Source organism: Rhyacophila brunnea, unplaced genomic scaffold (genome assembly GCF_057557595.1).
Source record: "Rhyacophila brunnea isolate RB1 unplaced genomic scaffold, BYU_Rbru_1.0 scaffold_13, whole genome shotgun sequence".
Classification (NCBI taxonomy): domain Eukaryota; kingdom Metazoa; phylum Arthropoda; class Insecta; order Trichoptera; family Rhyacophilidae; genus Rhyacophila; species Rhyacophila brunnea.
This window is the reverse complement of record NW_028232785.1, coordinates 25,995,204-26,009,398: the sequence shown is the minus strand read 5'-3', so window position 1 is coordinate 26,009,398 and position 14,195 is coordinate 25,995,204. Positions and strand designations below refer to the sequence as shown.

Genomic DNA, 14,195 nt, shown 5'->3' with positions numbered 1-14,195 from the left:
AACAAACAAATACATAATGACTCTAGAAAGGAAAAAAAGGCGTAACCCTCAGATTTTCTATAATAGGTTTTATTGCATAACAACGTTGTTTGTACATGACTAAAATACACGTTATTTCTAAACGATGTACTGTCGAACAAGACCATCGTGTCTACGTGTTAAAACTGTGAACTTACAATCCCCTCCAGTACAGCTAACTACACTTACGTTTTAAAATAAAGAACGACCCGTGGTGTGGTCGTGGTGTACAGATCTATCAAGTTACGTAATAATAAAAATATGTCTAATACATGTGAGTGATTTTAGAATTATTTTAGTAAACTTTTGGTTGAAGAAAGAGAACAAGAAAAAGAGTCCTATCAAGGCGTACACATACATATTTTAAACAAGCTACTAGCACGCGTTGCTGCCATGCCAGGTACGACATATGCAGAGATGCAAAACGCGACTGCAGCGCGTCAAGATCTTGTCGGACAGTAAGCTGTAATTTCCGATTTATAAACTAAATTTAGCTAGCATTTTAAAAAGGAACGAAGTGACGTGGGGAAACAGTGTTTCCCAAACCGCCGGTCCGTAGAAATTTTTGAGCGGTCCGCAAACAGTTGCCCTTCATTCGTTGCATCAAGTGGTACGTTGCCCATCAGGTGGCCATTAGATATGATTTGCATGGTATTTAAATGTGGTAAATAAATTTTAATTAAATGGTCTACAGCGAATGGGTTAAGCTGCATAGGTATAATACCAAACACAATTTATACTCAAAAATAAAGAAACTTAATCGAGTAATATTTTGATGCCACTTTGGTATCAAGATATAAAATAAAACATTGCAAATTACAAATACACTAAATTATCTTTCACATTTTCGACAATACATTTATATGAGACGACTTTTTCAGCCATGCCATTAAAAAAACGAAATAAAAAACCGAATAGATGTCAATACAGCACTTCGTCCTTCCGAAACAACACCGAAGCCTGGTTAACAATTATTCTAGCAAGATGCATTTCAGATTCGGCAGAAATTTCTCTGCGAAAAAATAAATATTATAATATACTAGCTGACCCGGCAAACGTTGTTCTGCCATATAAATTATTTCTAGTGAATATTTTGGTTGTTAAATAAAAAAAAACGAATGTATCGTAAGTGTGTGAGGATGGGATCTATGACAGAAAGAGGAATAGAGCGCTGTAGACGATGACCGTCGATAAAAACAAAAAAACATCAACGATTCATTTTCTCAATTCAAAATGAGTAATTATATTCATAATGAATATATTATCTGTGACAGGATCTCGTTGTTTAATGTTTATGCATTATCCGTCTTGTCCCTTCCAGAAAATAAGCGGATATTGGAGAGCTTCGTATGAACGGTGTGTCAGCGATGAACTCCAGATTATTGTTTCGTCTTCGAATCACGATTTCTCGCGTCGATATGCGGTCGCCAACCATGATTCCAGCAATGTCGTCAACAACAGGCGCATTGAATCGACGCACGTGCTCTCCAGCTGGTGTTTTATCAGGATTGATGACAATAGCGCAATTGTCACTTTGCAATTCGTGCATGTGTGCTTTGAAGAATTTCAATAATTCATTGTGCTTATTCAACAGGGCGTCCAGTTCACCGACGATGCGCCTGGCAATAGGCGAATTGAGGCTATTGTAGTCACAACGTGCATCCACACGATTGATGTTCTCACCGCTCATGAAATATATTTGTAAAAAATTATGTGGTTCGTTTGGCATTGGCAGCAATGAGCCTACTTTGTGGTATACTTAGCCTTTGATTTTGAAAGTAGAATGGAATTGTTGACCATTTGCCGCAGTATTGTGAAGTATTTCTGTTGCTCCGAACGAAGTCATTTGGAAGCATGAATTGAATGTGCGAATGGACTTCAGGAACAGGTTTGAATCTAGAACCGTGCCGATGAGCAAGCCGTTTAATGGTTCTGGTGGTATCTCAATTTCTGGTAGTTGCACTTTTCATGATGCGCAACACATCCCGGCTGACTCATGTTAGAATTTTAGCGCATGACAATGGGGACATTATTTGTCCATAGCACCAATCAGCACTTTCGGATGAGCGGATTATTCAATATCTGGCTCGTACTCGAATGCGAGACGAAGGAACGAAACGGATATAAATGTTCGATGTACTTGTTGGCGTTGTCGGTCATTTGCTCTGCGTGTGTTAACTACGAACCGGCGCGCTTGGCTCCGTTCCAATTGTCATTGTTGATTTCGTTCAGCTCGTGCCTCTTGTGATTGAGATGCACGCAATTGCGACATGCTTACGCGCACGTTTTTGTTATCTTGTTGGATTTGTTTGTCTGTTCTTTCTGCTCTACTATTTTGCATGTTTGTTGCTTTATTCGTTCGACGGCCCAAATGGCCCCCCTTGCGTCTTGCTGGCATTGTGTACTGTAATACACGTACATAAAAATAGATAAATTAAAATAGATCGTACAATGAAATGTCAAAATGACGCGATGCTTCTCTTGAATTCTTCTCGGACGTAGCGCCATCTGTCATTCAACAAAATAAATAATTTCGTTCTGTTTGAAATACGAACGACGGTTAAATTTGTTCATACAAAAATATTAAAATTGCGTATAAAAAATGGGAGGGTGGGGAAAGGAGGCTGAAAATTTGGGGTTATAGGTATTTTTTATGCCAAATAATAAAAAAAAATACAAAAAAAAAATTGTCAAAATTTTTTCTGGATAGAGATACCCTAATCACCTAGCAGTATGAAATATACTTGTTGACCTATTTTCATACCTAACAAATATACATAAAAATTATAAAAATCGGTCGAGCCATTTCGGAGGAGTTCGACCACAAACATCATGACACGAGATTTTTATATATATAGAGATAACTCGTATTTTTAAAGGTTCAGAGGTGTGAAAAAAATGGGAAAGACTGATCTATTAACTAGAGTGAACCAGAACACATACAGTGTTGTAATTATAGTGTATTAGTATGTTTCTATCATCATGCAATCGTTTAGTAAGTGTTCACAGGTGTTTCTTAGCACATTATGTTTTTAAAATTGTATCATACATCGCATTAAGGCCATTGGACCCGTTTTTTCCTGTCTTCTCGGAATCGTGGAAATAGAAAGCACTTTTAAAACGAACTGATACACAATAAACTCTTTATTTATTTAAAATCTAATAAATAATATTCAAATAAATCTTTTTGTGTCATTAAAATTTTTTGAATCGCTTTACTTTTTAAAATAAATGACAAATAGTCGGGTCCTGTTTTCGAAATTGGCCAAAACGACTGTCACGCCACAATGGATGTTGAACTTAATAATAGTTTTGCAGGTATATATTGTATGAAAGAAATACGTGAAATAATACATTTCATTGAATAACCCACGTACTTTTTTTAATATCAAAAAAATAAAGATTTTAAAGCCATTTTAGTTTGAGTATACATCAGCCAATTTTGAATGATTTTTTTTCATAAAATATACAGCACAATAAAAATATTTTTTTTATTATAATATAACATTCACGTAATATTAAAAACATTAATTTAAAATAAAAAAATCAATATAACCCTATAAATTCGGTACAATTAGTGACACTCTTTTACCAAAACACGTCGTACATTTTCATGTATTTATCCTGTTTTCAGACAATTTAGAAATATAATTATATTGCAAAATTAACAAAAAGAGACCATTTGATCGATTAATCCATACAGTTTTTCTCAAATCTTATTTCTAACGTTAGTAGGCTCTGGAATTTCAAAGGGATAGGACGTCTTTTTTTTTACAAAAATTATTCCGCCGCGAACATTATTTACTTTTATTTATTACTTAAGAAACTCATGGAAAAATGACCTTTAATCGCATTGCAGTAACAATCAAATTGGCAAGTTTCAATTATTTGAATATATAACATTATCGTTCTGTTCGGACCACACGACGCACGTCAGGTGTCGTAATTTGTATCAAACATCTTAACGTACCACTGAATGTCAAACTGAGAAAAATGTAGTTTTATTATATTGTAATACAAATGGTTGCAGCATGTGGGATATTGAAAGATAATTGAATGTTATAACCACGATGGCTACAAAGAAGTCCTGAAGGTATACGTTCGGTGAAACATTTATAAAAAAAAAATATTTTGATAAGCAGTTTAGATAAAATATAGGTGGACTTTAATTGTTTTGATAAATACCTACTTGGTTGGGCTTTAAGCGATTTGAAAAACTTTGCATGTACTTAATACAGTTTTTATGTACTTGGGTGGCCAGTGGCGCACCCAGGGGGGGGGGGGGGGGCAAGAAGCCCTGGCACCCCCCAAAAATGAAAATTATCAGAATGATTTTAAAAATTGAAATTGAAAGCCAATAAACTATACCTTTGGGCTTAGACACAAAGACACGGCAAAAAAATGAATTGTAATAATTCTCCAGTACCCTTTTCAGAAAAATGTCTTAGATTTTAATTTCTAACACAAAAATTTCGAAACACTAATGTCAGGTTTTTTTAGAAACACAATCCCTAATGGAACTGTCAAAAAATTCTCGGTGTCCACCCGAATTCCGGAGTGGTGTAGGTCATGGCTGGGGAGGGCTGACAGAGCTCTAGCCTGGAGGCCCGGGCTGTGGGGGGCCCGGCGTGTCGGGTTATCCAGATAAGTGAGATAAACACACATCATAAATTAGCTTTAATAGTAAAAAAAGTCGCCTGCGGCGCTATTATACTTCATGGCCATGAACATTTTCAATTACTTATATAATTGTGCAATATATTTTTGTTTATTATGTGTCGATATTCGACACTTCCATTATTAAAGTAGATGTATTAAAAATCGCCAATAATCCACTGTATGAGTACCCTTAATTTGAACTGAAACACAATTTGAAGAACGTTAATGTAGTGTTTCAGACTGCCTTTAATCTTAGCGGTAGGTGGGGGACCCGCCAAATATCGTAACCTGAGGGCCCGTTTCAGGATGTGGGGACCATGGTGTAGGTACACCGAGTGCAATAGACAAAAGACCGATAAACGAGAAATTAGGCTGTGAAGAAGAAAAAGATCCTATGGGACTAATTTACATTCTCCTCTTTGCCCCCCCCCCCCCAATATTAAATCCTGGGTGCGCCACTGTGGGTGGCCATGTTTTGTTATTTTCAAAGGGACGTATCCTGGAGTATGTTTATTGGCATTATCAATAGAAACATAATAATATTATTTTTCAAGGTCTATTTATTATCGATCTTAAGTGGTCTATGTCACAAATAGTAAATTGGTAGAAACTTTAAAGTAAAATACGTTTTCGAATGCTGTCATCGTAAGGGCCACTGAAAAATGTGTCATAATTTTATTAATCGTTAAAATAATAATAAAAAAAGTCTTTTGGGACACAAAATCACGTATATGTTTAATGATATATGTATTTTTCGGATGGTTTGTGGTAAAAACTTTTTTTTTTCATACTGCCACAATTCAACTATTCATAATTGTTTGTTAAATTTTTCATTGTGATCTTTGACTTAATAGGTAGGTGATAAAGTTTTTAACTTACTTTATTGTATTAATTTATTGTTAAGTGAGAATTAGCTGCTTTCGTTGCCAGTGTGTATTTGATGAGTGCGCATAGTGCCTGAAGATGTCGAAAGGCGAAACCAGGATCGCATAAAACGACTCAAATGAAATAGTACAAAACTTAAATCCATTAGAATTTAATATATTTAATGCCGAGTTGAATTGAATGGAATTACCTTAGGCATTTATTAGTAATTATTTAACACAAGTAAAAAATAAATTGAGGTAAGAACCTAGTTCATTGAATAATAAAAACAATATTACTCTTTACATCACAACTGACAAGATTTATATGAATTGTATATTGCCTGAACTCGTTGATCCTAGACTAACACGGTCGATGGATATAAGAAACCCTCAATATAATAATTATATTAGATGCTATCAATAGAAAAGAAAAAAAAATTAAAAAATAATAATTTATAATAGTTATTCTAATACATTACATACCGTTAAGCATGTACACTCATTAAAGTTATTAATTTTTAATTTTCTATACACACTAATGTTCCGAAATCCTCCGCGGCGACCAAAACGTACTGCCGTCAAATACACGTTATTATAATAATGGTTTCTTAAATCTTGATTGTTGCGTAATAAATTTAAAAAAAATTGTACCTCGACAAATATTCATTGAATTGCTTTCTTTTATGAGTCATGTTTTTATAATTCAATAAAAACGCAATAATAACAGAAATCTTTTATGCCATCTTGTGAATGTTTTAAACTTATAATTTGTAATGTGAGCTCTTGAAAAAATGAATAACTTTTGTTTTCATACACACCGATATATATAAATAATATACCAATTTGAAACACCTCAGAAACATACATAGGGTATTAGATTTTTTTTTGAAAAATATTTGGACTGAATTTGAACCCACAATATGATAGGTTCAAGAAAAGGTGTCACTTCACAAATTCAGCATATCAATAATGAGGTTCTTATTTGGACGTCTACTATTTTTATTCTTATAATTTATTCAACCTACCACAAAAATGTTTATAAAATTTGTTAGGAAAAAAAATATTATTAATTCAACACTTTTAAAACCTCTGATTTCGTATCTACTCACTGAGACGCCGAGCGAAGCGATTTTTGTTTTTTTACTTTGATATGCGTTGAAGCTTATGGCTAATTTTTGAGGCGCTTACGTCAAATTTGATTCTTACGAATGAACCCATAGGCCTTATCGGCCCACGTGCTCGTCGTAGGTCAAAATTGAGTTTTTATTGTATTTTCAAACCATGATCCCGGATACTCCTTAAACGTTGTAGATACTCTATTTATATAATTTTGAAGCCTTATTATCTCTCATATTTATTTTTAACATTTGATGACTTTAAAAAGTATTTTTGTTACATAAAATAGTATTCTTTTAAACCTCTCGCTCTAATGTTTTTGAATATAGTCATATTTCGGTGCATAACTGTGCAGTGGTGTTAAGATTTTTTACATTTATTAATAGTTAAACGCATTTATAAAACTATCAGTATAATTTATATCGACATTAGTATATTGAAATATGTACGATAAAAAATTATATTGATAATCTCTGTGATCCCAAATTTGACAAGAATTAGGCATTTTATTATTCAATAACCGGCAAAATTAACACATTTGAAAATAATTCTAAAGATGCTTATTATAAGCTATGTCCTAGACCATTCAAGTGAGATAAATATCTTATGAATAATGATTGCTTTATAATAATTATTGACCTAAGAATAAGGTAGTGTTTTTTTGAAATACGCCATTTCTTTTGTCATTCCCCAGTGGTTAAGCTACAACATACGGCCGTAGCCCTTAATTGACAAACTATAATTTAAGTAGGAAGTAAAATGATATTGACGCGCGTGTTTGAACATGTACCTAACCGAATTTTTTTTTATTTTTTTTTAAACGGTACATGTCCAAACACGCGCGTTAATATCATTTTACTCCCTACTTCAATTATATTATTATTAAACTGGCGCTAGGGGCCGTTCAGGTCCATGGCCGACTGCACAACGTTTTTCCAGGCATCTCTGTCCAGCGCTCTCTCTTCCCAGTTGACTATCCCCAGCCTTTCCGTATCCCTTTGAATGTTGTCCGCCCATCTCCGTCGAGGGCGGCCAAGAGGTCGAGTGCCAGCTGGTGTGCCTTTGTAAATCCTATAGAGAGTTCTAGATCGTTCAGATCGTACAACGTGGCCCGCCCATCTGAGCCTTCTTGACCTCAGAATATTAGTGATTCTAGGTTGGTATCGGTCGAAGAGCTCAGCGTTTGTGCGGATGCGCCACCGGTGGTTCTCATTGACGGGTCCAAGTATTCTCCGGAGGATTCTGTTTTCAAACACTTGGAGCGCCTTTTCTTGTTTTTCTGTTAAACCCCACGTTTCACATCCATACATGACGATTGGCTTGATGACCACGTTATACACCCGGAATTTCGTTTTGATGGACAGCATTTTGGACCTGAACAGACGACTCAGCGCGAAGTACGCTGCATTTCCACTTCTCAGTCGGTCAGAGAGCTCTAGGGACATTTCATTTTTAGAGGTTATGTTGGAGCCCAAGTACTTGAAGAGAGAGGTTCTCTCGAACGAGGAGTTTCTTATTCCAATGTTTCCAGAGGGTTCAATGCCTCTTGTCATTTTCAAATACTTGGTCTTTCCCACATTTACTCGTAGATTCAACCTTTTCGCTGTGTCCTCCAGAGGAGTGAAAATATCTCTGACTTCTTCTTCAGATTCTCCGAGCACCACCAAATCATCTGCGTAGCCCAATACTTTATGGGACCCATTCAGGGTAACTCCACCTTCTGCTTTCAGAGCTTCTCTAACGGCTTTCTCTAAAGCTAAGTTGAACAGCATTGGTGATAAGGAGTCGCCTTGTTTTAGTCCTGCTGTCACCTTAAAAGATTCTGATATACTACCTTGCATATGAATTATAGTTTGTCAATTTATGGCTACGGCCGTATGTTGTAGCTTAACTACTGGGGAATGACAAATGGAATGGCGTATTTCAAAAAAACACTACCTTATTCTTAGGTCAATAATTATTATAAAGCAATCATTATCCGTAGGATGTGTATCACACTTGAATGATCAAAGACATAGCTTATAATGAGTATCTTTAGAATTATCTTCAAATGTGTTAATCTTGCCGATTTTTGAATAATAAAATGCCTAATTTTTGTCAAATTTGGGATCACAGAGATTATTAATATAATTTTTTATCGTAAATATTTCAATATAATATTGTCAATATAAATTATATTGATGGTTTTATAAATGCGTTTAAAAATTAATAAATTTAAAAAATCTTAATACCACTGCACAGTTATGTACCGAAATATTACTATAATCTTAAACATTAGAGCGAGAGGTTTAAAAGAATACTATTTTATGTAACAAAAAAACTTTATAAAGTCATCAAATGTTTAAAATAAATATGAGGGATAATAAGGCTTCAAAATTATATAAATAGATTATCTACAACGTTTAAGGAGTGTCCAGGATCATGGTTTGAAAATACAATTAAAACTCAATATTGACCTACGACGAGCATGTCCCCCCTTAAGATGGCTTTTCACCAGTATGTGTTCTTTTATGCATTTTGAGGTGTCTGGACTGCGAGAATTTGGATGGGCAAACATCACAGGTATATGGTTTTTCTCCAGTATGTGTTATTTTATGGCTTTGGAGGTGTCCAGACTGCGAGAATTTGGTTGAGCAAACATCACATTTATATGGCTTTTCACCGGTATGGGTTCTTTTATGTTTTTTGAGGTCACAAGACTGCGAGAATTTGGATGAGCAAACATCGCATTCATATGGTTTTTCACCAGTATGTTTTCTTTTATGAATTTTGAGGTCACCAGACTGCGAGAATTTAGATGAGCAAACATCGCATTCATATGGTTTTTCACCAGTATGTGTTCTTTTATGCCTTTTGAGGTTTCTGGACTGCGAAAATTTAGATGAGCATACATCACAGGTATAGGGTTTTTCACCAGTATGTGTTCTTATATGCACTTTGAGGGCACTGGACTTCGAGAATTTAGATAAGCAAACATCGCATTCATATGGTTTTTCACCAGTATGTGTTCTTTCATGAATTTTGAGGTCACCAGACTGCGAGAATTTAGATAAGCAAACATCGCATTCATATGGTTTTTCACCAGTATGTGTTCTTTTATGAATTTTGAGGTCACCAGACTTCGAGAATTTAGATGAGCAAACATCGCAGGAATATGGTTTTTCACCAGTATGTGTTCTTTTATGCCTTTTTAGATAGCTTTGGTACGAGAATATTTTCAAACAAACATCGCATTGATATGGTTTTACAACAGTATATTTTCTCTTCTGCGATTTGAGATGATTATCCCTCGAATGAACACACGAAATATGTTTTTTTAACGAATTTGAAGATCCAAATGTTGCATAACAATGACTGCAAATAAAATTACGTGGAAAATATGTTGTTTTTTTTAGCTTGATTCGAATAACTTTCGGCAAATAGTACATTGTCTGCAAATCTGTCTTTATGTCTTGTTCATCTATAGTTATTTCTGAATACTGCGCTACCATGTCTTCCACTCCTTTCATTGGATATTCTCCTTTATCAACATTATCGATTTTTACCAAGATGGCCAGTGGAATTTCATTATTTTGATTTCCATTGTTAGATGCTTCACATTGTTTAGTAGAGATCTAAAAAAAAATACGTTTGATGAGCCCGATTCGGTGAATAAATAAATAAAAAATGTTCTCATACCTTTAAAGTAGTTCCAGAATTAGGTCGTTCGCTCTTAACGTTTTTATACAGATAGATTCTTTCACCATGTTCGATCCTAATGAAGTCTTATGGGCCTTCACAGGTTGGAGGTTTGTATTAAAAGATTGGTTTTACAAGAAATTGATGTTACAACCTATTAGGACCATACACTTGACTCAAATACAAATTGAAAAACAATGTGTGTATTTGGCGAACCCAGAATTTGAACGTAGGACCCACGACATTATATGCCGACGCGTAAGCTTACAGCTAAATTTATACTCGTTCAATAAAAGCGCTAAAATTTCCAAGAATACATGAATATTGCTCTAACTCTAGTCTTAAATACATTGTGTATAAGCAATGACATTATTAATGGACAACGCACTCTATACAGTAGCTAGGAATTAAATGCGTGCATAGCGACATTCACACATGTATAGGTAGACGTCACGCAATTTCCATTATGCGATATCAAGCATCGGGAATTTATAGCAATATCACCTTTATTGTAATGGCGTTAGAACAGTTTTTCTAGTGTCAATGTTCATTTGAGCGAACCCGTTCGAACCGAACAATTCGGCAGACCCGACAAAAAGAATCGGGAATTTGTAGCAATGTCACCTTTATTGTAATTCGTGAGAACAGATTATGCAATTCGGCAGACCCTACAAAAAAGCGAGTGTCATTTTTTCCAGATGCTTCGTCCATATAAATGTCATTGTATGTAAGTGAGAAGGTAGAATGGTGTGAGATTTTTTTGGCAGTGCAGACAACTCATTAACCAGTTGATATCGTTACTTTCAAATGACACTAAGCCGGCCTGCAACATGTCGAATACGTCCAGGTGGAATTGTCGTTATTCACAAAACACACGTTGCCAAATGAAGCACATTGGTCACGAGGACATACAGCACACGGTTTTATCCATACGCACTTAAGGAAGTATGATGGTGCGCTCAGTTTTGATTAATGACTATTATCCCAGTCGAGACGATTTTCAATGAGCGACAGGAGTAATGACTAACACCCTTCCAAAGTGATTTCATCTTGACTGCAATGCTAGAATATCTCCTTCCTACACTAATAACCATTAAAACATATTATTACATAATAATCTAAAATGAATCTAGAATGAATATCAAAACTGGCGGCAAGAGACTGCACAAGCGCACATAACATCGTTTTTGGATTAAAACGTTATACGAGACGTGTCAAAAATTAAATAGCAAGGGCTAAGGGTGGAGGTAGGCTGTTGAGATTCGACGTAGATAGTGCACCCAAACAATGACAATTTACAGATGGTGCTAGCTAGTTTTTAAATTCAATTACAACCTGCCTAATCTTAGCCGTGGTAGATAATACTTAACAATCGTCTCTAAAATAGTTCTATTAAGCCATATGCAATTTAAGGTATATTATAGATATTTTTTTTTATCGATTATGGTTTATCTACGAAGTAGGACTTAATAAATTAAAAAAAAATGAATCGAAAAGATGTACACAATTTTGTCGTATCGCCCACAATAAATTAAAACTATTATGGTTTGGTTGAGGCACGGTTAACTACGAGGCAACTCACGAGGCACGAGGCAACTGTCCATTCCACCTGTAAATTGTAGACTTTGATAAAAACAAATACGTATGTTAGGGTTTGGCTTAATGAATTTAAAAAAACTGGCCGATACGATCATATTCTTAATTAAACGGAAAAAATGCCTGAAACGGTGTGCACAATTTTTGTTGTATCGCCCATAGCATACATATACTATTAAGGTTTGGATTGGGCAGGGTTAAATAAAATTAAAAACTAGCTGGCACCATCTGCAAACTGTCTTCTTGGTTCATTGAAAATAAATAAGTATGACTGACAAAGTATCATCATCATCATCATCATCATCAGCCTGAATTTATCCACTGCTGGATGAAGGCCTCTTCAAGTTGCTTCCACTTCTCTCGGTCCTGTGCATTGCGTTGCCACGTACTTCCGCAGAACTTTATCATTTCATCGATCCAGCGGCCTCTAGGTCTACCTTGTGGACGTTTTGTACTTCTTGGATACCACTGGATGACTAGATTTGTCCAACGATTGTCTCTTCTTCGAGCTATGTGTCCAGCCCATCTCCATTTAAGGCTTTTAATAAACTCTATTACATCGCAAACCCTTGTCTGCTTCCTTATCCACTCATTCCTCTTTTTGTCCTTTCGCGTTATGCCCAGCATGCACCTCTCCATACCACGTTGTGCTACTCTAAGTTTCTGGATCTCTCTTTTACTTAGGGTCCATGTTTCACACGCATATGTCATCACGGGAAGCACACACTGGTTGAACACTTTGCGCTTTAGGCACAGTGGAAGGTCACTTTTGAAGACATTATTCAGGCGGCCAAAAGCACTCCAGCCTAGCTTTACTCTGCGAACAATTTCATCAAATATACATCCATCTATAGATACTTGTTGTCCCAGATAGATGTAGCTTTTCACCTGTTCGAGCTGAGTGCCATTGATGAGGATCTCTTTTTGGCCTGCAAAGCAGTTGAACATGACTTTCGTCTTTGTTACATTTATTTTCAAACCTACTTTGTTGCTTACTTCAGCGAGTTCCTGCATTCTGCTTTGGAGGTCTTCTGAGTCTTGCGAGAAAATTACTATGTCATCGGCAAAGCGCAGATGACTCAGGTATTCTCCATTTATGGGGATCCCTTTGTCATTCCAGTCAAGTTGCCTGAATAAGTCTTCAAGGGTAGCTGTAAATAGTTTAGGTGAGATTGTATCACCTTGTCGGACTCCTTTGCTGATAGGAAATCTGCGCGATGGTTTATGGAGATTTACAGATGCTGTTGCGCTACTGTATATATTACTGAAAATATTTATATAGCGTCCAGGGATTCCTTGTTTTCTGAGTGCGTCGAGTATTGAACATTTCTTTATCGAATCAAACGCCTTCTCATAGTCTATAAAACCCATGCATAGTGGCAGTTTGTATTCCTGGTACCGCTCTATGATTTCTCTGACGACTTGGATATGGTCCATAGTGCTGTATCCTCCTCTAAATCCGGCTTGTTCTCTCGGTTGGTTCTCGTCTAGTACATTTTGCAGACGGTTTGAGAGAATTTTTGTGAACGTCTTGTAGAGAATAGGGAGTAGACTTATTGGACGATAATTTGCTAGGTCTTCTCTGTCACCTTTTTTGTGAAGAATGACAATGCTGGCATTTTTCCATACCTCTGGGACATCCTCTTTGCATATGCAGGCTGTGAACAATTGTGCAAGTACTTCATTTGCATCCTTTCCTGCTTTTTTGAGGATATCTATCGTTAAACCGTCTTCCCCGGGGGCTTTCCCACTTTTCATGTAATTTAAAGCATGGGTTACTTCCCAGGATGTAATTTCGGGAGTATGGTCTTCCGAATTTCCATTTCTCTGAAGATCTAAGTCTATAGTCGTATTGTCAGTGTCATCACTGTAGAGATCGCTGTAGAACTCTTCAACTCGGCTTAACAAGTGTTCCCAATTTCTGACGATAGAACCATCTTTTGCTTTTAGTGCTGTGATTTGACGTTTTCCTATCGACAAGCATTGCTTGTTTTTGTTTAAACTTCTGCCTGATTTCACAATTGCTTGTATGAGGTTTACATTGAATTTACGAAGGTCTTCTCTAATCTTCCTTCGGAGGGTTTTGCAAAGTGATGAAAACTCCATATCGTTTTGCGCCTGTCTATCGCTCTTGGTTTTCCTTCTCTGCTCCATAAGATTCAATGTTGCCTTCGAAAGCTTGGTGGAAGGTGTAACTTCTGAGCTTTTTACGCCTGTTTTTTCTGCACATTGTAGAATAATATTCGTTATATCCTCCGCGTT

At 35.9% G+C, this 14,195-nt stretch overlaps 1 protein-coding gene across 1 annotated transcript; it reads right to left on the bottom strand.

Moving 5' to 3' along the window:
• Positions 1 to 9,077: 9,077 nt before the first annotated feature.
• On the bottom strand, positions 9,078 to 10,150 carry LOC147077080 (uncharacterized). Its single transcript, XM_085940988.1, has 2 exons — positions 10,086 to 10,150; positions 9,078 to 9,947 (listed from the first exon to the last, which is right to left on the bottom strand). The coding sequence occupies exons 1-2, from the start codon at positions 10,148 to 10,150 to the stop codon at positions 9,137 to 9,139; spliced, it is 876 nt and encodes a 291-aa protein (XP_085797114.1). The 3' UTR covers positions 9,078 to 9,136.
• Positions 10,151 to 14,195: the final 4,045 nt, after the last annotated feature.